This window comes from Nannobrachium achirus (assembly GCF_963921795.1).
Source record: "Nannobrachium achirus genome assembly, chromosome: 16".
Lineage (NCBI taxonomy): Eukaryota > Metazoa > Chordata > Actinopteri > Myctophiformes > Myctophidae > Nannobrachium > Nannobrachium achirus.
The window spans coordinates 37,431,549-37,457,010 of record NC_137823.1 but is presented as its reverse complement, the minus strand read 5'-3'; the positions used below and the strand labels follow the sequence as shown (position 1 = coordinate 37,457,010).

At 42.5% G+C, this 25,462-nt stretch overlaps 1 protein-coding gene across 1 annotated transcript in view; it reads right to left on the bottom strand.

The window, feature by feature from the left end:
- Window positions 1–9,137: 9,137 nt before the first annotated feature.
- LOC308301000 (E3 ubiquitin-protein ligase rnf213-alpha-like) overlaps window positions 9,138–25,462 on the bottom strand; it is a gene marked incomplete at its 3' end in the record, with an annotated part of 49,196 nt that continues 32,871 nt past the window's right edge. The window contains exons 30-49 of the mRNA XM_080744896.1: window positions 24,956–25,155; window positions 23,713–23,835; window positions 23,392–23,502; window positions 22,533–22,775; window positions 22,102–22,192; window positions 21,953–21,987; window positions 21,543–21,646; window positions 20,911–21,067; window positions 20,168–20,342; window positions 18,403–18,497; window positions 17,510–17,761; window positions 17,264–17,393; window positions 17,043–17,120; window positions 16,680–16,860; window positions 16,101–16,305; window positions 15,526–15,603; window positions 14,414–14,611; window positions 14,126–14,215; window positions 11,409–11,587; window positions 9,138–9,288 (exon numbers count right to left, since the gene is read on the bottom strand). Coding sequence (XP_080601022.1) covers window positions 9,138–9,288; window positions 11,409–11,587; window positions 14,126–14,215; window positions 14,414–14,611; window positions 15,526–15,603; window positions 16,101–16,305; window positions 16,680–16,860; window positions 17,043–17,120; window positions 17,264–17,393; window positions 17,510–17,761; window positions 18,403–18,497; window positions 20,168–20,342; window positions 20,911–21,067; window positions 21,543–21,646; window positions 21,953–21,987; window positions 22,102–22,192; window positions 22,533–22,775; window positions 23,392–23,502; window positions 23,713–23,835; window positions 24,956–25,155 — 2,876 coding nt within the window. The remainder of the gene's footprint in view (window positions 9,289–11,408; window positions 11,588–14,125; window positions 14,216–14,413; window positions 14,612–15,525; window positions 15,604–16,100; window positions 16,306–16,679; window positions 16,861–17,042; window positions 17,121–17,263; window positions 17,394–17,509; window positions 17,762–18,402; window positions 18,498–20,167; window positions 20,343–20,910; window positions 21,068–21,542; window positions 21,647–21,952; window positions 21,988–22,101; window positions 22,193–22,532; window positions 22,776–23,391; window positions 23,503–23,712; window positions 23,836–24,955; window positions 25,156–25,462) is intronic.

Sequence of the window (25,462 nt, the reverse complement as noted above, 5' to 3'; positions counted from 1 at the left end):
AGTAATCAAATAACAAAAAACAACAATTCAATTTCAGTTCTCTTGTCGTCTCTTACAAGGAATCCTGTATTTTTTAGATGTGCTCTTATCCTCTTTATAGTAGCAAATAGCAAATGACAGAAAAGTGTAAACTTATCAATCTTAAATGTCAAATCCTGTTCTTTTTTTAAACAACACTCTTACCCTCTTTTCAGTACTGTATCAAAGAATGCATTTTTCCAACTTCCAACTTCCAACTTCCAACTGTACTGTAAGCCAGGCACAAACTAAGGCATAACAACAACTCTTACCCTCTTTTCAAAATCAATACTGCATCAAAGTCAAGACCTAGTGTCTCATTGTGGATAGACTGTTCAAAGTCCCTGACTTTCTAACCCACCATTTCACCTGGTTATATATATTGACTGTGTCAATTCTTGTTTTCACTAGAAACATAAATTGACGGTGTCAATTCTTGTTTTCACTAGAAACGTTGTTTCCACATTGTAACCAGTGGCAGAGACATGCATCTGTACGTAGCATTGTTGTTGTTAGTTGTTAGTATCAAAAGTTAATATCAAATATCTAAATATTGAATCAAGCAACTTAAAATCTGTACAGGGTGTTCACAAAAGCCTGATTAGACGATAAAATGCATGACCAAAAGTTTTTTTGAAAGTGGAATATCCCTTTAAGTATAGTTGTGCGAACAGTTACGATTACGATTCAAAGTTTTGGTATTAACAACGAATGACGTGACCAGGGACGTGCTGGGCCCCTGATTCAGCCCGGGAAAAGGAATTGGAGAGGCCCTCAATGTGCGTGGCTATTGGCAGTGCGCCAGTTTTTTTGGGGGGGCCGGTATTCACATGATAGACAAGCCAGTGGGGCCAATGTGATTGCTTTGTGGGCTGCTGCTACTCAGCGCTATAGAGAGAGCATATAGGTGCCGTCACCATTTTCAAAATAGTATTGCCATTGAGAGGGACTAATGCGCACGTGAAGCGCACACGCAAAGATTTTCGGATGTCCTTGGGTGTGTGTGTGTGTGTGTGTGTGTGTGTGTGTGTGTGTGTGTGTGGGGGGGGGGGGGGTTGACAGTTCAGTTCAGGGTGAATAGGGTTAGTACTGTAGGCCTACAGGAAGTGTAACACTTTATGATCATTTACATTTTGCATGATTGAAATTATGATCTGATCATTTACATTGTTGCATCATTTAAATTCAAATGTCTTAAGAAACTCATCTTAGCTGAGTAAGCTTAAGTTTTAGTTTATTCACAAGTTAATGACCAAGTATCTCTTAACTGTGTATTCCCCTCCCATTGACACAATGTGTTTACCACAGAGGTCATCAAAATGTCTGTACACAGACAAATAAGTCTGTGGCAAGACTTGTCTATGTCCATGGCCCATTTTGTTTATTTCTTTTAAATGAAAAATATAGTCTATATAAATATTGTTTTTGCTGAGTACCAATTGTGTTGGGATGACTTGCTCATTAATATGTTGCAGGAGATTTGTGGTAATGTACATGGTACTGTACATGATTGCATCAGATGAGACAGCTAGAAGTAATGTTTGATAATAACCTTACTTCCCTGAAAAAAGCAAAACGTGTGTTTAATCCTTTGTTGGAGATTTGGACATTTTTTGGACAATGGATTCATATGGTGGTCAGACAATGAAACAACTAAGGTCAATGGGACCGCAGTGAAAAATTGTGCTGGTAAAGATCAAAACAGATCTGTTCAGAAGGATCTATTTGCTACAAAAGAAAAGGAGGGCAGAACTGGACAAGTAAAGCTTGATGAAAAAGATTTTCACCCTTCAGAGAAAGTGTTTGAAAGTGTCCAAAAATAACAATATACTTTAGTAACACTCCATAATCATAGTCAGTGGAAACCACTGACCTCAGCCTAGGGTCCACAATCACCATCAGACCTCCAGCTTATAAATCTGCTCACCTCTGATTAAAGTTAGGAGACATTGCATGAAAGTAGTTGTGACACTGCATTCCTTTAAATCCTGTCATCCCCTTTATCATTATCTAATCACTGGTCATATACGTCATGTACAGTACATGACCTTTCCATTTCCATTGTTTCACATATCTTGCATCACAACTCTGCAAGGTCTAGACTGTCTCATCATGATAGAAGATTTCTTATCAAGATATCACCCCAATGAAAAGAAACCACAACTGTCAAAGCTACCATACCAAAAAATAGTTTTGATCGATAAGGTAGAACTGGTAGAACTTGATCTCTCCCTCACCTCAACTAACCTCTGACAAGCCAGCAATCTCTACAATAAGCACATGACACTGTACCTGCACCTAAATGGCCCTTTGGCTCATGTAGTGTGCGATGGAAGTACTAAATGTACTGATAAGACCCAAATATTGAAATCCCAAATACGGAATAGACTTTCACCATGCCACATTTAATGCCTGTCTTAACCTCCTAGAAGTCTAAGGTTTTCTTCATAATATGTAACCTGGCATGCCCCATTTTGGGTATGTCATTGCAGGCCAAGTAAATAAATAAATACGTAATGAGAAACATTTCTGAAAATGTGTTGTGAGCTTTTAGATTGGCTTTCAAAACAATGGCTTAGTTATTATGTTTCTCTGTGGCTCAGTGGTTAATGCAGACATACTATCATTGTAAAATGTATAGCACATTGGCATAGACAATAAGGAGTTTATTAAGTATTTTTGGTAAAAGAATAAATGTGTTGATTGATTTGTGTTAGTTGAAATATTTAATACATTCTCTGAAGTTTTGCTATATTTTGTTTTTATAGCCGCATTTTATTTGGGCATTGCTTCTGAGATATTTCCACTCATTTGAATCATCTGCTGCCTTGTACATGGTAGCCTTCCATGAAGGAATATATTGGTATTGAGAAACAAAAGAACAATACAATTAATAATAATAATAATATAAAGTCTGCATTGGTGTTGTCAGGGACAGGAAAAGGACAGAAAATGTACAAGGAAGGAGGCACCGAATTCCAAAAAAATGGACTCAAAATATTCCCCAGAGAAAACAAAATTATGTCAACCTCAGAGGCAATCCATAATATAAAGCCATTTAACACTTATTGCAGGTGTCAGGCACATTCGCCTATGATTTTTTCGCCTACATGGATTTGGTCTTTTCACGTGGCACTTTCGCCGTGGAGGAGAGTGTTTTCACCTAACCTGTCTGGCCGTTTCGCCGCAGTTGAAGAGCCATTTCGCCTACTCTCAGACTATCCATGTTTGCATGCAGTGGTGTTACCTCACCTGTCAAACGGTGACCATTACACACGGCTATCATATGCACTCCATAGAAATCACATTAATACAGATTAGAGCTATTGGCAGGGACGTGCTGGGCCCCTGATTCAGCCCGGGAAAAGGAATTGGAGAGGCCCTCAATGTGCGTGGCTATTGGCAGTGCGCCAGTTTTTTTGGGGGGCCGGTATTCACATGATAGACAAGCCAGTGGGGCCAATGTGATTGCTCTGTGGGCTGCTGCTACTCAGCGCTATAGAGAGAGCATATAGGTGCCGTCACCATTTTCAAAATAGTATTGCCATTGAGAGGGACTAATGCGCACGTGAAGCGCACACGCAAAGATTTTCGGATGTCCTCGGGTGTGTGTGTGTGTGTGTGTGTGGGGGGGGGGGGTTGACAGTTCAGTTCAGGGTGAATAGGGTTAGTACCGTAGGCCTACAGGAAGTGTAACACTTTATGATCATTTACATTTTGCATGATTGAAATTATGATCTGATCATTTACATTGTTGCATCATTTAAATTCAAATGTCTTAAGAAACTCATCTTAGCTGAGTAAGCTTAAGTTTTAGTTTATACACAAATTAATGACCAAGTATCTCTTAACTGTGTATTCCCCTCCCATTGACGCGTTATTGGAAATGACACCCGGGCTCCAGACGGAGCCGCTCGATTGTCCACGACACTGCAAGCGGCGCGAAGGCCAGCGGACCTTGGTCCTGCTCTTCGCCCCCGAGCGCCGCAGGCGCAAGTGGCCGCGAAGAGCGGGCCAGGGCTGCGCGAGTTACGAAGCCGTGGTGAATGCAATCGTTATATTTATGCCCAGGCCGTAAGGCCTGGGCAAGCCCACGATAAATGCCCTGTCCAAGCGACTACAATTGAGCGCTCCCTAGCTCCGCTTCAGCCAATCAAAAGCTTCGGTGGGCGGGGTTTCCCTGGAGCCCGGGTGTCCTTTCCAATAACGCCCCATTGACACAATGTGTTTACCACAGAGGTCATCAAAATGTCTGTACACAGACAAATAAGTCTGTGGCAAGACTTGTCTATGTCCATGGCCCATTTTGTTTATTTCTTTTAAATGAAAAATATAGTCTATATAAATATTGTTTTTGCTGAGTACCAATTGTGTTGGGATGACTTGCTCATTAATATGTTGCAGGAGATTTGTGGTAAAGTACATGGTACTGTACATGATTGCATCAGATGAGACAGCTAGAAGTAATGTTTGATAATAACCTTACTTCCCTGAAAAAAGCAAAACGTGTGTTTAATCCTTTGTTGGAGATTTGGACATTTTTTGGACAATGGATTCATATGGTGGTCAGACAATGAAACAACTAAGGTCAATGGGACCGCAGTGAAAAATTGTGCTGGTAAAGATCAAAACAGATCTGTTCAGAAGGATCTATTTGCTACAAAAGAAAAGGAGGGCAGAACTGGACAAGTAAAGCTTGATGAAAAAGATTTTCACCCTTCAGAGAAAGTGTTTGAAAGTGTCCAAAAATAACAATATACTTTAGTAACACTCCATAATCATAGTCAGTGGAAACCACTGACCTCAGCCTAGGGTCCACAATCACCATCAGACCTCCAGCTTATAAATCTGCTCACCTCTGATTAAAGTTAGGAGACATTGCATGAAAGTAGTTGTGACACTGCATTCCTTTAAATCCTGTCATCCCCTTTATCATTATCTAATCACTGGTCATATACGTCATGTACAGTACATGACCTTTCCATTTCCATTGTTTCACATATCTTGCATCACAACTCTGCAAGGTCTAGACTGTCTCATCATGATAGAAGATTTCTTATCAAGATATCACCCCAATGAAAAGAAACCACAACTGTCAAAGCTACCATACCAAAAAATAGTTTTGATCGATAAGGTAGAACTGGTAGAACTTGATCTCTCCCTCACCTCAACTAACCTCTGACAAGCCAGCAATCTCTACAATAAGCACATGACACTGTACCTGCACCTAAATGGCCCTTTGGCTCATGTAGTGTGCGATGGAAGTACTAAATGTACTGATAAGACCCAAATATTGAAATCCCAAATACGGAATAGACTTTCACCATGCCACATTTAATGCCTGTCTTAACCTCCTAGAAGTCTAAGGTTTTCTTCATAATATGTAACCTGGCATGCCCCATTTTGGGTATGTCATTGCAGGCCAAGTAAATAAATAAATACGTAATGAGAAACATTTCTGAAAATGTGTTGTGAGCTTTTAGATTGGCTTTCAAAACAATGGCTTAGTTATTATGTTTCTCTGTGGCTCAGTGGTTAATGCAGACATACTATCATTGTAAAATGTATAGCACATTGGCATAGACAATAAGGAGTTTATTAAGTATTTTTGGTAAAAGAATAAATGTGTTGATTGATTTGTGTTAGTTGAAATATTTAATACATTCTCTGAAGTTTTGCTATATTTTGTTTTTATAGCCGCATTTTATTTGGGCATTGCTTCTGAGATATTTCCACTCATTTGAATCATCTGCTGCCTTGTACATGGTAGCCTTCCATGAAGGAATATATTGGTATTGAGAAACAAAAGAACAATACAATTAATAATAATAATAATATAAAGTCTGCATTGGTGTTGTCAGGGACAGGAAAAGGACAGAAAATGTACAAGGAAGGAGGCACCGAATTCCAAAAAAATGGACTCAAAATATTCCCCAGAGAAAACAAAATTATGTCAACCTCAGAGGCAATCCATAATATAAAGCCATTTAACACTTATTGCAGGTGTCAGGCACATTCGCCTATGATTTTTTCGCCTACATGGATTTGGTCTTTTCACGTGGCACTTTCGCCGTGGAGGAGAGTGTTTTCACCTAACCTGTCTGGCCGTTTCGCCGCAGTTGAAGAGCCATTTCGCCTACTCTCAGACTATCCATGTTTGCATGCAGTGGTGTTACCTCACCTGTCAAACGGTGACCATTACACACGGCTATCATATGCACTCCATAGAAATCACATTAATACAGATTAGAGCTATTGGCAGGGACGTGCTGGGCCCCTGATTCAGCCCGGGAAAAGGAATTGGAGAGGCCCTCAATGTGCGTGGCTATTGGCAGTGCGCCAGTTTTTTTGGGGGGCCGGTATTCACATGATAGACAAGCCAGTGGGGCCAATGTGATTGCTCTGTGGGCTGCTGCTACTCAGCGCTATAGAGAGAGCATATAGGTGCCGTCACCATTTTCAAAATAGTATTGCCATTGAGAGGGACTAATGCGCACGTGAAGCGCACACGCAAAGATTTTCGGATGTCCTCGGGTGTGTGTGTGTGTGTGTGTGTGGGGGGGGGGGGTTGACAGTTCAGTTCAGGGTGAATAGGGTTAGTACCGTAGGCCTACAGGAAGTGTAACACTTTATGATCATTTACATTTTGCATGATTGAAATTATGATCTGATCATTTACATTGTTGCATCATTTAAATTCAAATGTCTTAAGAAACTCATCTTAGCTGAGTAAGCTTAAGTTTTAGTTTATACACAAATTAATGACCAAGTATCTCTTAACTGTGTATTCCCCTCCCATTGACGCGTTATTGGAAATGACACCCGGGCTCCAGACGGAGCCGCTCGATTGTCCACGACACTGCAAGCGGCGCGAAGGCCAGCGGACCTTGGTCCTGCTCTTCGCCCCCGAGCGCCGCAGGCGCAAGTGGCCGCGAAGAGCGGGCCAGGGCTGCGCGAGTTACGAAGCCGTGGTGAATGCAATCGTTATATTTATGCCCAGGCCGTAAGGCCTGGGCAAGCCCACGATAAATGCCCTGTCCAAGCGACTACAATTGAGCGCTCCCTAGCTCCGCTTCAGCCAATCAAAAGCTTCGGTGGGCGGGGTTTCCCTGGAGCCCGGGTGTCCTTTCCAATAACGCCCCATTGACACAATGTGTTTACCACAGAGGTCATCAAAATGTCTGTACACAGACAAATAAGTCTGTGGCAAGACTTGTCTATGTCCATGGCCCATTTTGTTTATTTCTTTTAAATGAAAAATATAGTCTATATAAATATTGTCTTTGCTGAGTACCAATTGTGTTGGGATGACTTGCTCATTAATATGTTGCAGGAGATTTGTGGTAAAGTACATGGTACTGTACATGATTGCATCAGATGAGACAGCTAGAAGTAATGTTTGATAATAGCCTTACTTCCCTGAAAAAAGCAAAACGTGTGTTTAATCCTTTGTTGGAGATTTGGACATTTTTTGGACAATGGATTCATACGGTGGTCAGACAATGAAACAACTAAGGTCAATGGGACCGCAGTGAAAAATTGTGCTGGTAAAGATCAAAACAGATCTATTTGCTACAAAAGAAAAGGAGGGCAGAACTGGACAAGTAAAGCTTGATGAAAAAGATTTTCACCCTTCAGAGAAAGTGTTTGAAAGTGTCCAAAAATAACAATATACTTTAGTAACACTCCATAATCATAGTCAGTGGAAACCACTGACCACAGCCTAGGGTCCACAATCACCATCAGACCTCCAGCTTATAAATCTGCTCACCTCTGATTAAAGTTAGGAGACATTGCATGAAAGTAGTTGTGACACTGCATTCCTTTAAATCCTGTCATCCCCTTTATCATTATCTAATCACTGGTCATATACGTCATGTACAGTACATGACCTTTCCATTTCCATTGTTTCACATACCGGTATCTTGCATCACAACTCTGCAAGGTCTAGACTGTCTCATCATGATAGAAGATTTCTTATCAAGATATCACCCCAATGAAAAGAAACCACAACTGTCAAAGCTACCATACCAAAAAATAGTTTTGGATCGATAAGGTAGAACTGGTAGAACTTGATCTCTCCCTCACCTCAACTAACCTCTGACAAGCCAGCAATCTCTACAATAAGCACATGACACTGTACCTGCACCTAAATGGCCCTTTGGCTCATGTAGTGTGCGATGGAAGTACTAAATGTACTGATAAGACCCAAATATTGAAATCCCAAATACGGAATAGACTTTCACCATGCCACATTTAATGCCTGTCTTAACCTCCTAGAAGTCTAAGGTTTTCTTCATAATATGTAACCTGGCATGCCCCATTTTGGGCATGTCATTGCAGGCCAGGTAAATAAATAAATACGTAATGAGAAACATTTCTGAAATGTGTTGTGAGCTTTTAGATTGGCTTTCAAAACAATGGCTTATTATGTTTCTCTGTGGCTCAGTGGTTAATGCAGACATACTATCATTGTAAAATGTATAGCACATTGGCATAGACAATAAGGAGTTTATTAAGTATTTTTGGTAAAAGAATAAATGTGTTGATTGATTTGTGTTAGTTGAAATATTTAATACATTCTCTGAAGTTTTGCTATATTTTGTTTTTATAGACGCATTTTATTTGGGCATTGCTTCTGAGATATTTCCACTCATTTGAATCATCTGCTGCCTTGTACATGGTAGCCTACATGATGACGTAGGCCTACATTTGACTTAGTTTTTAACCACATTGTCTTGGTTTATATTTTAATTTAAAAAATGCTCAAAACTACCGGTAAATAAAATGCCATATGATCCATATGAGTGTGGTGTTGCCAGGCAATATAGAACATTCTTTTTTTCTTTCTTTCTTTTTTTCTTTTTAATTGCCGGCCTGGACCAGCCGGGAATGGACCGGCCGTTCGGGAGTTGTCCCGCTTTTCCCAATGGCCAGCACGTCCCTGGACGTGACACTAATGATGGATGCTTTATAAACACTTTAACCTGGTGTCCCTATTTTAGGCATGTTAATATTAATATAGGTAAAATTTGCACAACATTTCAGATTAGTAGATTGTCTGTTTTCACGGTACAACAACTTATATAAGGCAAGCAGTGAATTTGTCTCCATGAGAATCACATCATCCACTCATGTCTGGCTCTAACGGCATGTATCCACGCTTCCACAACCTGGGACATAAGGATGGTGTCTGGGAAGCAGTCTTCAACATCAGCCATCACCTCCACTTGCTTGCGGTCCATGTAAGCCACCACCGTTTCCTTAACACTGAAGACAAAGAAGAAGAAGAATGAGAGACTGAGCACTTCATGAGTTGGGAACTTACATGTATAATAATAACACTATAACAAATAATCCATGAGAATGGAGAAAAACTGTAGCTCAGTGAGATGAAAACCTTCAATAGGCTTTATGATTTTCCTTTTAATTCAAGGCCTAGCATGCATGTTCAAAACAATGCCATTTCTCTTCCCCAGTCTTGTATTGTGTTTGTTTAAAAGAGCCATTAGAGAGAAAGAGTTATTGTCTTCTGGTGAAGCTCTACAATATGTTGCTCCATTCTCTGTTATTGTAATACTTCAAATGACTCCAGGACTTCAAGTAGACCATTTAAGGGACCAGGGTTTCCTGCAGCACTTTACAGGCCAGGCGCCCCGCCCGGCCTGAAAACCCCCCCGCCCCCCCAAGGGTCTAAAAAAAAAAAAAAAAAAAAAAAAATCAAAAAAACTTTTTGGACCTCCAACAATGTACTAGGCATGATCGCGAAATTGCATGTTTAACCCCCATACCAACCCTATCTTTCAAACATGGCAGCCATGTGAAGTTACTTGTGCCTCACTGGCAGAGCAGTGCATGCAGCTGCTTAATTGACGGTCGTTAACTTCTTTTGAAGTTCTCTGAGAGCCGAGCCTAGGTCAACTTGACAGTGACACAGCTGCACAGCGAGTCGTAGATTGCGTAGAGAGAGAGAGAGAGAGAGAGAGAGAGAGAGAGAGAGAGAGACCTCTTCTCATTTACTCACAACGAAGTAAAGTACAAATACCTGAAAATCTCCTTTGTACAGTATAAGTACAGTAGGCTACTTAAGTAAATCTACTTAGTTACTTTACACCAATGTTGTTTTTTTACTGTGCTGTAGACTTCTATTTATATGGCACGAGTGCTGGTTGATTAACCTGGGGGAAAAAAAACAAGTTACACTGTCCTGTGAAAAACGTAGTTATTCAATGTTGAATAAATGTGGATGATAGCATGTAGTTGTGTTTTCCGTCATCATGGGCACATTCATGTGTTTTTATAAGGACCCCCGGAGCTCCAGGGACCCCCAGGTCCCTGGGGGACCCCCAGATGTAAAACATGACCAAATGTGCAAAAATGACCAAATGACCACCCCAACGGGGCTGCTCACGGGGAATTCCCTTTGCACACACACTCCTTACCTGCCAAACTACAACCTCCAAGGACCCCCGGAGCTACATGGACCGCCAGGTCCCTGGGGGACCCCCAGATGTAAAAAATGACCAAATGTGCAAAAATGACCAAATGACCACCCCAACGGGGCTGCTCACGGGGAATTCCCGGGGACCACCCACTCCTGGTGCTCCAGAACCGATACAAAAGTGGTGGCGCCCCCAGTGGAGGACCCCCTACACTGCAGCTCACATAAAATGCCGTAACTCCGGCTAGGAGCGACCGGGAGAGCCGGGGCCGGTACCTATTCGTCCACCTCGGCGGCGCGGAGACCCCACCCCTCATTTCTCACATGGCCCTCTTCTAGCGCCACCATGAGGCCATGTGACCTGACGGTCGCTTATCTCCCGATTAGGGAGTCTTACTGGTTGCGACCGTAGGTCGCATTTACTATCAAACCCTGCACAAAGTGTAAGTCAGTCCGTCAGTCTGTCTGTCACACCTCACACGTCACACTCTTGCCCTGCTCATATCTCCGCAACCGTTGCCCCGATCCATGCCAAATTTTGCACACACGTTCCTTACCTGCCAAACTACAACCTCCAAGGACCCCCGGAGCTCCAGGGACCCCCAGGTCCCTGGGGGACCCCCAGATGTAAAAAATGACCAAATGTGCTAAACTCACCAAATGACCACCCCAACGGGGCTGCTCACGGGGAATTCCCGGGGACCACCCACTCCTGGTGCTCCAGAACGGATGCAAAAGTGGTGGCGCCCCCAGTGGAGGACCCCCTACACTGCAGCTCACATAAAATGCCGTAACTCCGGCTAGGAGCGACCGGGACAGCCGGGGCCGGTACCTATTCGTCCGCCTTGCCGGCGCGGAGACCCCACCCCTCATTTCTCACATGGCCCTCTTCTAGCGCCACCAATACTAAAGTGTTTTCCTGAAATAAGAGGTGTGTGGTCCAGCTTACCTCCATGAGGGATTGTAGGTGTCAGTGGCACGAGGACTCCCCAGACTCAGCAGGATGAACTCATGCATCTCCAGCAGCCATGTGTCCACGTTCCCCTTGGACACAAACCCCTTCATCTGCCTCTCCTCTTCATCATTCAATGGCTTCTTGTACTCAGCTGAGTGCCCAAAGAATGGCTCCTTTGTTTAGACATAGAACAACATGATAGAGAGTTAGAGAGAGTTACATAGCATCATCAATGGATTCTAAAACAACAAGTGGTTATTGCGACCGTAGGTCGCATTTACTATCAAACCCTGCACAAAGTGTAAGTCAGTCCGTCAGTCTGTCTGTCACACCTCACACGTCACACTCTTGCCCTGCTCATATCTCCGCAACCGTTGCCCCGATCCATGCCAAATTTTGCACACACGTTCCTTACCTGCCAAACTACAACCTCCAAGGACCCCCGGAGCTCCAGGGACCCCCAGGTCCCTGGGGGACCCCCAGATGTAAAAAATGACCAAATGTGCTAAACTGACCAAATGACCACCCCAACGGGGCTGCTCACGGGGAATTCCCGGGGACCACCCACTCCTGGTGCTCCAGAACGGATGCAAAAGTGGTGGCGCCCCCAGTGGAGGACCCCCTACACTGCAGCTCACATAAAATGCCGTAACGCCGGCTAGGAGCGACCGGGACAGCCGGGGCCGGTACCTATTCGTCCGCCTTGCCGGCGCGGAGACCCCACCCCTCATTTCTCACATGGCCCTCTTCTAGCGCCACCATGAGGCCGATTCTTGCAAAACACATTTTTGGACACTGCTCCTACAATTTTTGCCCTAAAATCACGCAAATCGGTACACAGTATGTCTACACTCATCCCATCAACATGAATCTCTCCCATATAGCGCCACCTCCAGGCCGATTTTTAAAAACACATTTTTGGACACTGCTCCTACAGATTTTGCCCTAAAATCACGAAAATCACTACACAGTATGTCTACACTCATGTCATCAACATGGATCAGGAAGATTTTGGCAAAACACATTTTTGCCCTATTTGTGGAGATAAGTGACCTACAGTCGCTTATCTCCCGATTAGGGAGTCTTACTGGTAGTAGTGGTTATGCTATGCAGCAGTGGCTCAGGGGTAGAGTCGCCGTCTTAGAATACGGAGGGTTACCGAAAGGGTTTCCGGGTTCCCAGTTCAATCCCGGGCTCCTTCAGTTAGTGTCAAAGAGTCCTTGAGCAAGACTCTGAACCCCCCGTTAATCCCGATGAGCAGGTTGGTGGCTTGCATGGTTTCCTTCGCCATCGGTGAATTCAGTATGAATGTGTGGGTGAATGCAATGCACATCTCTGTGAAGCGCCTTGGATAAAGGCGCTATATCTATCTATAAATGCGAGAAGTCTCTGCGTGTGTGTCTGTCTGTCTGTCTGTCTGTGTGTCTGTAATCCGCGTATCTCGAGAACCGTTCGTCCCACCGGCTTCAGATTCGGCACACGCGTTCCCCGCCGCGGCACGGAGTGCAGTGCCGGGTCTCGACCCGACCCGACGCACGGTTTTCCCGAACCGGCGCGAAACGTTCGGAATCTCCTTATGCGGGGTTGATTGTTGACATCAGGCTGTTCCGGAGGAAATCGGCGAAAGCTCTGACTCATTGTGACATCACTTCATAAAAGGCTCTGACATCACGTACGCCACATGAGTCAACAAAAAATCTCTGTGAGTGTGTATGTATGTATGTAATCCGCGTATCTCGAGAACCGTTCGTCCCACGGGCACGCGCGTTCTCCATATATGGGCATAAAATGAATGCCCCCATATATGGGCATAAAATGGATTGCAGACAGACAGATACAGATATCTCCATATAGGGACATAAATGGACAGAGGCAAACAGATGGTCAAAGATCTCCATATATGGGCATAAAATGGACGCAGACAGACAGATACAGATATCTCCATATATGGGCATAAATGGACACAGGCAAACAGATGTTCAAAACGGGTCCTATGACAACAGGTATAATGAGGTTTGCATTAAAGGGGGAACCGGCACTGTGTCTGCAACACAGTTGGAGGCACAGACAGATACTCCATATATGGGCATAAAATGGACGCAGATAGACAGATATCTCCATATATGGGCATAAAATGGACCCAGAACTATAACTGCAGTGATCTCCATATATGGACATAAAATGGACGCCGACAGACAGACAGACAGATACAGATATCTCCATATATGGGCATAAATGGACACAGGCAGACAGATGGTCAAAACGGGTCCTATGAAAACAGGTATAATGGGGTTTGCATTAAAGGGCGGGGCATTCATTCCCTATTTACATTGTTCCGAGTTGGCCAGGTCAGCTTCTAGTACCGTAAATGCACCATTTTCCATTTATGCTATTGGACATTTTTAATTTGAAAAGCAAAACAAGGTTCTTTACATGAGACAAAAAAGATTCATATGATAATAAGTAAAAACTTAACCATTACATGGCTGCCATACAGAGTAAAACCAGGTAGTAGAACCTGAGCGGATTATCGGACACCCTCGCCACGGTCTGTTGACAACGCTACAGCGGCCGGGGCCAGGCAGGCAATACTACTGTACAGTATGTATCAAAAACCCTGTTCCTCTGTCTAACATTCCTCTAATTTGCCTTTAGTTTCTGAGCATGTGAGAATTGTAAGATCACAACCAGATGGGAAAAACCAGGCTTACCTTATTGAGACGCAGCATCATCTGAGACTTCAAGGAGGACAGAAGTTGCCACAGAGAAATGCAGTGTTTCAGACGGCACCTGCCCAGAGCCTGTGGGAATACAACAGCATCACACTTGATGTGTAAAACATACCATGTGGTAGATCTACATTCACGCATGTATGAACACTGAAAACAATCAAAACCTTTTAGGGCTTTTAAGGAACGATTTGGTTCTATAAAAACAAATATAAATTCTTCTTGGAGTTCAGCGAGCTCCACAGACATGGAACATTTTCACCTCCTGACCTTTAGGACATGAGGATCAATCTGATCTGCCATCTTCAGCAGCTCCCTGAGGTAATCGACCAGTGACATCATGTGATCTCCAGCCGTCATGGAAAGGAATCCCAGGACCAGCTCCACAACCTTCAGAGCATCACACAACAAGTCGTAGGATGACAGCTCTCTGGAGACAGCGTTTCTGGTCAGGTTGCTCAGAGACTCCTGGGGATAACATGGATATCAATATATCAGCAGAGTATGTATGCATACAGACCTACAAGTATTGTATTATTATATCTATGCATCTTACTGATTAACTCATTTCCTGCGATCTCTGTCGAAACCGGAGATTTCCCGCTGTACCACTCTGCGATGCCCGTAGATCCCGGAAATTTAATTAGCTTTAATCATTATAAAACAATTAAAAGTATGGTCGCTCTATATAGCCGCTTCGGAGACTTTAGGCCCGCCTCCTAACTGTATCCGGTCGTATTTCCTGTTTAGACTGGATCTAGGTTTCCATATCCGGTCTGAGAGCCAATCATAGCTCTGGGCCGCGTTTTATTTATTTATTTGATAGCTGTTTGATTCTTGTGCCCGCCTGGCATATATGATCCGCGCACATATCGTCTGCTATGTGCGCGAACGTGTCCACGTGTTACCATAGCGCACAGCTGGCTGTTTCCAATGTTTTCTTATGTAAATACTGGCGGATACAGCAGGATACTGCCTAGCAACGGATTTGTCTATTCCTTTGATTTTTTTTTATTCGAAAGCTGTCATCTTGTCTACCGGTCTACTACATGAGTCGCGCACAGATCATGCACTATGCGTGCACGTGCCCACGTTAAAAGGTAAGGACAATTTGGCAGGAAAACAGTTCAGCCTATGTTTAAAATAGCAGCATATGAGTTAATTGTCTATAATGGACCACAATGGAAATAAGCCCCTTTTTGAGTCAAGTCTAGACTACGACATGTACTGTTAATATTATTAATTAAATATTCAATGGATCAACAAATTTCTCTCCAACAAACGATTTGTGCACGTTTAATGGATGGCAGCATGTAAATCCATATTTTAATGGTAGGCCTATACATGATTAAAATAGGTTAAGAAACAATGTAAATACTTGCCTGAGGCACCTTTCCTCTAATAGCTTTGAAGATGTTGTCATAGTCTCTCTCTTGTCTGCTGAACAGAGTAGGAATCCCCTGTAACAAAAAAGCACAGTGGGGTTTAGGAAGGAGAGATCCACAGATGTCTGTAAATACATCCAGTACATGTACAGTAGTATAAGACTGTATAGTATAAATCTCTTGATTTTTCATTCACATTTTAGTTGGGACACATGTATTCATGGTGAATTACACTAAAGGCAAGGAATATATTTCAAGGCTATAAAATAAAAATATATACGACTACATGAAGACACATCTCAGTTTAAATAATGGTGAATTATAGCCAAAAGGTATTTAGCATGAACTGCTTGCAGGGTTAGGGTAGCGAGGGTTAATCTTAATTAAATATGGACAGAATCAGTGAAGTAAATATTAATGGACACTGACTGATGTGTCACTTTTTCTCCATCAGACCACTTGTAACACACTGTATGTGACACAGAAAATCATATTTTTTTACAAATGTCTGCCTATTATGACAAGACCAGGGGCAGTTAGGTCTCAAGCTTTTAGGAATATGGGTGACTCACGGCCCGTGTTATTAGAGGTTTTCCCTGGAGGAAGCGGCTGAGGATCTGTTGCTGGATCTTGGGCAGGTTGTATTCTGTCACGGTCTGTTGGCCGCGTTCCAGGCTGTACTGGCAGTTGGACAGGATGAGAGGCAGCAGGTCTTTGTCCAGCTCGTATCTGATGACGTGCTGCTCCGTCAAGTCTGCCACGGCCACCTTGTAACCACTGGAACATCAAAAGCAAGTCACATGGATCAAAGCAAAAACTAAATCTTACAACTGAAACATTTTCGTATGGCCAAGTAACTATTCTTTTCCTGAACACAGTACACAATATGTACAATTATGTTGTATGGCCAAGTTTATGGAACCCAAAGACGCACAGTGAAATAATAAATCGATCTTTTAGCATTAAGACCTTTAGAGCTTGTAGATCGGCTATTTTCGCTGTGCAACATGCTTCCATAGAAGACATGCTGGCTTCTATGGAATCCAAATAACTGGAATCAGTCGTGGCGACTGATAACTTTAGTCCATGGAGTCTATTGAACCCTGTGTGTCTGCACTGTGAATCAGTGAAGGTGATCTGACATATTGTACCTGCAGTCCTCCTGGGTGTGACGCTCCACAGCGTAGACCAGCTGGTTGTGCAGTGACACCAGGTGGCTGAGCAGAGCGGTGGCACACAGGCCCGCTCCTTGTCGCCTGGGAAGAAGGTACTGAAGGTCACTGCTCAGGTCCAAATCCTTTCCACAGAACTCCTCTGGGATTTTCATCTCACCTACAGGTCAGGAAGTGGTGAGAAACGTGTTCTTTCAAATTAATTTGTATTTAATTCAGACGGTCTTGGTAACAAAACAACACACTCAAAAAATATAATGTACAAGGTCACAACTCAAGCTTATAGATCGGCTATTTTCACTATTCATTGCAGGGCTAAAGCGGTTAAAGTGATGGACTCACTGCTGGCTACAGACACTCTGAGAAGGTTCCATGTGTTCAGGAAGATATGGATCCGTTTTTCAAACCACGTTTTCATTCCTGCAACAAAACATTAGTTGATTATCGCATATGGAGCATTTTGGAAGAGAAGAGGGACACAGAGGATTCCAAACATTTGTCGACAACTCGGCATAGATATAGTTCCAAGTAGATTTACTATTGATCATGGACAATGATTATACCTGTCTGTCTGTCGATGAATTCTCCAATGGAGCCAAGCATCTCATCAGATGCATTCTGGAACTTTCTCACCAGGTGCTTCTGAAGGCTCAGTATGTCTGGAAGGAACTTAATCTGTCGAAATTCTGTCTCCTTTAAAAAAAAAAAAATGTGTTGGTGCATTGTGTGGTCTCACTCACTCTCCCACCTATTTTGAATAGCCAAGTCTAATGGCTGAATACATTATAGAGGGAGCTAGATCCGCTCACCTTCTGCAGGAACATCCAGAGGAGAGGTAGGTTCTCCTTCTGGTCATGGTGCTCCACGATGTGTTTGAAGTTGAGCAGGGAAAGCTTCTCCCTGCAGCTCCACACCGTCGAGCAATGGAGCTGGGACCCTCGAGGCAGGTTGGTCAGAATGGGAACGTCATGTTCATTGGTCAGGCTCATGAGGAGGTTGGACGAGACACGAGAGTCCATCCTGATAGTGGCGTTGACGCCTCTCAGCACACCATCAAGACCCTGAAGATGAACAGAGGCACAAATTATGCACTAGTATGAAAACACCATTATGTTCTGGTGTTATTGGTGTATTTGTAAATGATAGTGTACTTTATTCATATAGCACCTTTGATAAATAAAAATGCAGCTCAAAGTGCTCTACAGTTCAGCAAAAGAAAAGATTAAAAACAGATAAAAAAAAAAACAATCACAAAAGCAGCAATGAAAAGCTGGTTTCTAGAAGTAATGAATTCCATAGCGTTGGGGTATAATTGATGAATGCAGCATAACTAATTGTCTTTTGGGTTTTGACTGTAACCTTTAATAAACCTTCTGCAGAGGCAGAGAACTCTTGGGGGCCTACAGTATATTGTTAGTGAGTCTGTGAGATAGGTTGGTCAGTTTTTCAGAATCTTGCAGAGATAAAAATGATCGTACCATATTTATCAAAATGCATTTACAGAATTGAAAGTTTTTGTGAATATTTTGAGATATACTGTACATGTAATATCATTTACTGTATATTCTTTGCTATTTGGACAGTTTATACGTATTCGCTCATGCTGACCACTTTGCCCACTGCTTTGTGTTTATCAAAGCTCAATTACCAAGACAATCATGCTGAAATATCCTTATGCAAAGGATGAAGACAATACGATTACCCTCAGCTGTGGTGTCATTATGTCTGTTGCAACCATTGTCTCCCAGGCGTTTCTGGATTCTTTGGTCAACAGATGGGGATCAGAGCCAGCAGGCCCTAAATAAAGTCAAACAGGAAAGATTTGGTGAAACACAACATACTTTACGTGTCCTTAGAAAACTACTCAAATTCAGGATTATGTAGAAGTTTGAAGGAATTATAAAATCCGCGGGAATGTTCATTCTCAAGTGAAAATCTGTTTTTAACAGAATCCAGCAAAATAACTTGTTTATGGTTGATATTGAGAGAATCTACACAATTTTCACTGACTTGTATGGAGTAAATGGTGGTGATATGTTAACAAAAACATTGGACTGGAAACTTTCTTAATTCTCCCTACCATATTAACTCTTATTCTGCCAGATGTTGTTATTTATTATTGGGTTTTGTGCCAGCAAAAGCACCTTACCTTTGCGATGATATAGACAAAGGTGTATTCTTTTTTTTTTTGAAATGTTCTCTTAAAGAGTGTGCCGTGGCTCTACCAGCAGTAGGGGGCAGCCTCATGCAAGAATTAATGTGAAAATGGTCTCAGCTCGACGCTTGCTTGTCAAGGCTGTTCAAGGCTGATGAGTCGCTACAGAGCAATAGATCCAGAGAAAAACACATGGAACAGTGTTGTGACTCCATTGATGTTAACGTCCAGTTGGATTTTAAGAGTACTTTTATGGGAGCTGTTTCAACGGTAGACACCCGCGCGACACCTCAACAGGTTACAGACATCAAACCAAGGTACAAAAGAACGAGCCAAAGAACGTACAATTGGCATTATCGGGCCGTCAAAAATGGGGCGAACGGGAACGTTCAAAGCAGTATAAGAGTTAACCCTGGTGCCATATTAGGGCATGTCATTATAGGGAAATTCTACAAAATTAAACTTTAATACATTTATTATAGGTAATCTACAAATTAAGTTACAATGCATAGCATTGCGATGCACTGTGAGCTTGTAAATCAGCTGACAGTCAAGTTCAACACGGAGGACAATACCATTGCCACTGCGGACGGGACGGTGCTCGAGGGTTACACCCCGCCACTCCGACATGTCTCCTTTCCGACATGTCTCCATTCCGACACTAACCCTAACTCTAACCCTTACCCTAAACTTAACCTCTATGGAAGTGTCGCCACTCCGACAATAAGACGTCAATTTCGGAGTGGCGACATGCCGGAATGGAGAGCGACACCCATGCTCGAGCCAGTCGAGGACTTCAAATACCTCAGGCCTTGACGGCTTCAACAGAACAGGACCTGAAGGCCCGGAGGTCACTTGCATGGGATGAGGAGTGTGGGGAAATCACACATGTGAGAAGACCTCAAGAGGCGGCTGTTCATAGCTACTGTGGAATCAATACTGCTGTATGGGGCTGAGACATGGACCCTGACGGCACAACAGGAAAGAGCCCTGGATGGAGTCTACAAAAGAATGTTACTAATGGCACTAGGTGTCACATGGACGGACTGCATAAAAAATGTGGACCTTTATAGGGACCTACTAAGGGTCACAAACAAGGTCAGAAAGAGAAGGATGAGGCTGGCAGGGCACTGTGTCAGGCACCCAGAAGCCAGAACTGGAGGCAAGCAAATTGACTCTATGGGAACCAACCCAGGGCAAAGCCAGGAGTCCCGAGTTGGTGGCAGCTACTTGTGGCAACTGAGCACCTGACAGGGAAGGGTTCTAGACAACTGTCCAATTAACATTATGAGAGTGGATTGTGTTGCTGTACATTGATTGGTGCATGTTGTTTCTAGAAGCGACTTGATCATCCAGTGGACAGTGGTGACCGTGTCATCAGTGCCTTTCCCCAAGGCTTGGGCCAGCTGCTCCTTGTCCTTCAGGAGGTGTTGTTGGAGAAACAAGCAAGTATCCAGGACAGGAGGCTGAATCACCTGCTGTATAAACTGAAAAGGCATAATAATATGACATACGATTAAAAGTTACATTCACTTTTAGGTGGATGAATACAAATAAATTGTATACAATATGTCAATCTTAATATATATAAATAAAATAACTAAATGAATCAAAGTGCAGTGTTCCATATCTTTACAATATTAAGGTGTTAAGATGTATTATTTGGTCAACCCTTTGTTTGCACAAAACTACCACCAACACACTGACTTGGTTATGTTGTTAAGGTACTCAACTTGCACCAGACTAACACCATCACACAAAAGCCCAACAGCTCATTAGTTGACATGAGTTCAGCTCTAAATTATATGAATATTTTAGTTTATTGTCAGATTTATTTATTTGTATTCAAGTGTTCATAATACTTTGTTTTCAAAGACCAATTGCATATCCTGAATCCAGCCTGTTTTATTTGAGAACTGGCAGTGGTCAATGTGTGAGAGAACTTTCCAATGTAGTGCACATTATTTTACAGGTATGATTTCATTGTCTCAAGACAGTGTCTCATTGTTTTCAAATTATGTACATTATGTCATTTTGGAAAGATCCCTTCTGTACCTGTGGATGCTCTGATGCTCCCAGCAGCATGGCTAAATGAGTCACCAGCCTGACCATGGTGAAGGGGATGAGGGACATGTTTTTAGTGTCCAGGGTGTCTGGATTGTTCCTCCTCTGTGGGTCACCCAGGATATGGCCTGGCCTTGTATCATCCACACTAACAGAACACAAGGTGAGGTCAAACCACAGTAAAATACTCAGTGTTGAGTTAGGAGAGAGTAAAGGGTTTTGTACGAATTTTCGCACAGAAAAAACAAATGATTTAATAATTTTTAAAGAAACCAATGATTCTCTAAGACCTCATGCACACCTGCTCCGAATTTGCCATGCGGCAAATGGCTGCAGCAGTGCGTTTTTCCCCCCGATCGAACCCAGTTCGATTTGTGCGTCTTTTCGCATGCGGTAAACACTCATTAACTCCTTTTATGACTCTTTTTTGGATCCGCAGTGCGGATTCCGCACAGCATTGCACACCAAATCCAATGCGTTTTAATCATGCAGCAAAGGAAAAACGCAACAGGCTTGTGTGCAAAGCCCTTAAGGGTCCGCTCACTTCCCACAGGTGCGCTTTTTCATAGTAGATACAGTATATCATGAACTGCATCACTGTGGTTTATAATAACTTTACTTACTGCTGTTGCTGTATTGCTTTGAATCCTTCCACAGCGTTGTGATTCTCTCCTCCGACCGGAAGCCCACAATCCGGACACCTCCCTATCTGCGTGGGCATGCCACACTGCAATGAAACACACCAATCACCTTTCATCAGTTTACAAACTTCTCTTCTTTCACCTACAGTAGATTGGTTTCATAACTTTTTTGAGATGTGCTCAAGTAGATTTGTTCCCAGTAAGGCACCTACTTTGGTATTCTATCACTGCTTGCTTGTGGATAATGAAGAAACTGAAGCTCATTCTACTTTAGTATAAGCATCACTTCATTGTACTATAAATGTACATCATGACTTTTACACTTTTCACACTTTTATAATTGCTCACCATGCTTATGTCACCGTAGTCACTTAAAATATAACTCAACTTACCTCACCAACAATACATGGGTGATTGTTTGGGCACACTGTGGGAAAACAAAATGAATGCATGAAAGATTAGCAGAGATTAGCATTAGTAAACACTCAATCAACATACTTTTCAAAGCCAAAATAATGATGTTAAAGCTTATAACACTTACTATACCAGGTGACATTTCTACCCTTATCCTGCTGTATAAGCCTCCGGGCTACAGCCAGCATGTCATCAGGCATTGTGGGTATAAAGGACCTCTGTAATACAGTAGGTTGAGAGTCAAATCAGTCTTTTTGTTATTTATTCATGTGGTAAAATAAGACTCTGCAGGAGTAAATACATGTGCATGAATTCTAAAACCAGAAAAACAACTCAAAGATATGACATAAATGTAATTAAATGTTTCTTAACCAGTTGACTTTTTTCCAGTACTGATCAATCAACATTTAATTGATTTGACATATGGCCCAAGTGCGTGCCACCAAAACCGTGGGAGGAGTAGCGCGGCAAAATAAAGTTTATCTGGAAAGATGGAAAGCTGGAAGGATTAAGTAGGACAAGTGTAGTCTGGCAACCACACTAATTAGTATTGTTTACCTGCATGTTGCTAGGAGACAAGCCAAGCTGCTGGACTGGTCCCAGTAAGCCATCAGTCCCAGTGAGGAGCACAGCAGCCAGGTGGACTGTCAGTTCAATGACAACCTGTTCTTCAACCCTCTGACCAGAGCGGACGCTCAAGGCTCCCAACCTGTTGTGAACCAAGTCTGCTGCAAAGCTTCTGACTTGTCCACAAGACAAGAAACTGGAGCCCTCGATGAGTTCTTCAAATGCTTCACATTGCTGATGTAAGACAAGAGAATATGGCTCAATCGATCAGCAACGATATGTAGTTTAGGATATATTAGCTTATTCAATCAGTGGTAAAAAGTTATTATTTTAAGTTGGCTAGTATGGTAAATAGTGAGACACGTTTCTCTAAACATTAAAAAGTGCATCAGCTTTGCTCCCAGGCTGAGGTCAAGTTAAACTAATATGTACTTGTCTTAAGGTTCTTTCCCCATGGGTTGAATTCAGACTACCCTAGACTGAAAGCTGCATTTGTGTCTCAGCCAATTAAAATACAATTATTTCACTCTTAGCCAACATTTGTTTGTTAACTGGTCAAAAGTAAGCTATCTGTAAGAGAACATTAATAATAGTAATAATAATGACCGTATTAATACAACAGGGGAAATTCAGTTCCACACAGCTGATGGATGTTACAGTAAGTGTTTGATCCTAATTAGTAATGATTTACAGTAGCTTTCAGTTAGGCAACTTTATAGACCAATTGCCTGCAAGGCCGATGTAGAACTACGCCTACTGAGCCTTACAGGCTTACAGGCATCAACATGTGTACAATGTTGACTCTTATAATAAAACATTATGTGTACATCTTTCTGTACATTGCTCTTACCGCAGGGGTAGGATGAAGGTCAGTGTTGGCAGATTTGTACAGAGCCGTCACCTCTCTGAAAAGAGCCAGGAGGATATATAGAGTCCGTTTTCGAGGAGGTGCAGTTAGTTTCTGAAACATGAAATGCAGACGAAGCATTAGAATAACTATGAATGTTGTCAAAGCACCACATTGTATTGGAGTTCCATATGACAGTTGTAGAACATTTTACATTTGAAGTAATGAGTTTAATATGTGGGTGGTAATTGTGTTGAAGATCTTCCAACATGAGAAAATGATTGCATGCATTAACAGGGAGAGCGAGAGACATGAGAGCAATACCTGACATGCTTCCTCTATTTCGTCAACACCTCCGCCCATCACAGCCGCAGTAACTCTGTCACGTATGACCCTGTATTCTTCTCCATGCACAAGGTACTGGTCCGTCTGGCATCCATCTAAATTCTGTCCCACCAACAGTGGAGAAATACTTTACATTTTGTGCAAAAGGAGGATTCTAAAAGATTGTTTCTATTTTTGTTTCATTGAATTGTCCTGATAGAAGCCTTACCAGATGAAACTGTAATGCATGGGTTGGATCTCTAGCCGTTACCTCATAAATAGTCAATTATAGCACACTAGCCCTTACCCGTTCAAAGATATGAGCTCCAAAATAATGTGCAGTGTGTGGGTTATGGGATGTGCACTGTGCACACCACACAGTATATGAGGGATGGAAAGTAACTTGAACTGGTGCTTGCATGATGTAGGAGCATCAATGTAAGAAACCCGGCTACAGAGATACTGTCCCCCCCCCCCCCCCAGCCCGCCCGCCCGCCCACCCGCCCGCCTGCACACACACCCGCCTGCCTGCACACACACACACACACACACACACACACACAGAGCTGGTTAAACATTTTGCCTCAAGCTAGATGCAGAATAGATGTGCCTCATGCTAGATGCAGAATAGATAGTAGATACACCATAAAAATGCTAATATACAGCATACGATTTGTGAAAGTGACAAACGGGCTTCACAGTTATGTCAGGTGTGTTCATATGCTTATGGTGATGCGATTTCAGATCAATTGCTCCAGCCACTGAGGAGAAACGCTGTGACAGACACTCACTCAGACACTCACTCAGACATTCGCAAAATTATAGTATAGATTGGTTCTTTATACTTTGGCTATTCGGCTACACTGTTATCTTTTGGCATTTAAATGACTATTATTTTTAATTTTTTGTTCTTTGTGAATGGTTCTCATAATATACGAACAAGTCTTGGTTTACTGTATGCGCTGAATTTCAAATAAACAAAACTGTGGAAAATAAATACTCTAAAACGGCTAGTTCCATTCCTTGATTCTGATTGGCTGGTTTCCCTTAATAAGTAGTGAATTATTAGTGAAATAGAACAGTTTTAATTGGTACATGTCTATGATTTTTCATGTTGCCTTATTGTAACCGTTTTAGAAAAGCAATAATGTTGCTCAGGAGTGGGAAGACTGGAAATCTCTGTTGGAACTGTTACCCCCGCGACCGATTCTGGATAAGCGGTTAAAGATGGATGATGGATCACCTTGTGTGCCTGCTGATGGACCTCAACAGGGAAGAGCCACCTGAACTGTGGTTCCTTCACCATCCTCTGGACCACCTCAACCCCCTGCTGGCTGCTGAGCTTACGGATGAGGTAGACTCTGTACCAGTCATTCCCACTCCGTTCACATAAACCCACGACAGCATCCAGGAACTCCTTAACTGTATCTTGGATATTTGCATCTGTTAAAAGAACAAAGCAGGACAGTCTAGAATAACGCACACCCAACTTTTAAAATCCTAGTCTTCTTTATTGAAATTCATGTTGCCAGCAAGTCAAACATACCTTTGAGAGGGAACCCAAATTAAATTAATTTGCCAATTAAATTAAAATGATCAATAAATGTGCAGGATATAGTTTTGGTGCAGGTCATAGATCACAACACATTACATTCCTGCAATAGCTAAAGACGCCATACTCTCCAAATGATAGATATCTAATTTTGGAAAACAACTATGCAGAATGAAAATTGCATTTCACACTGCAAAC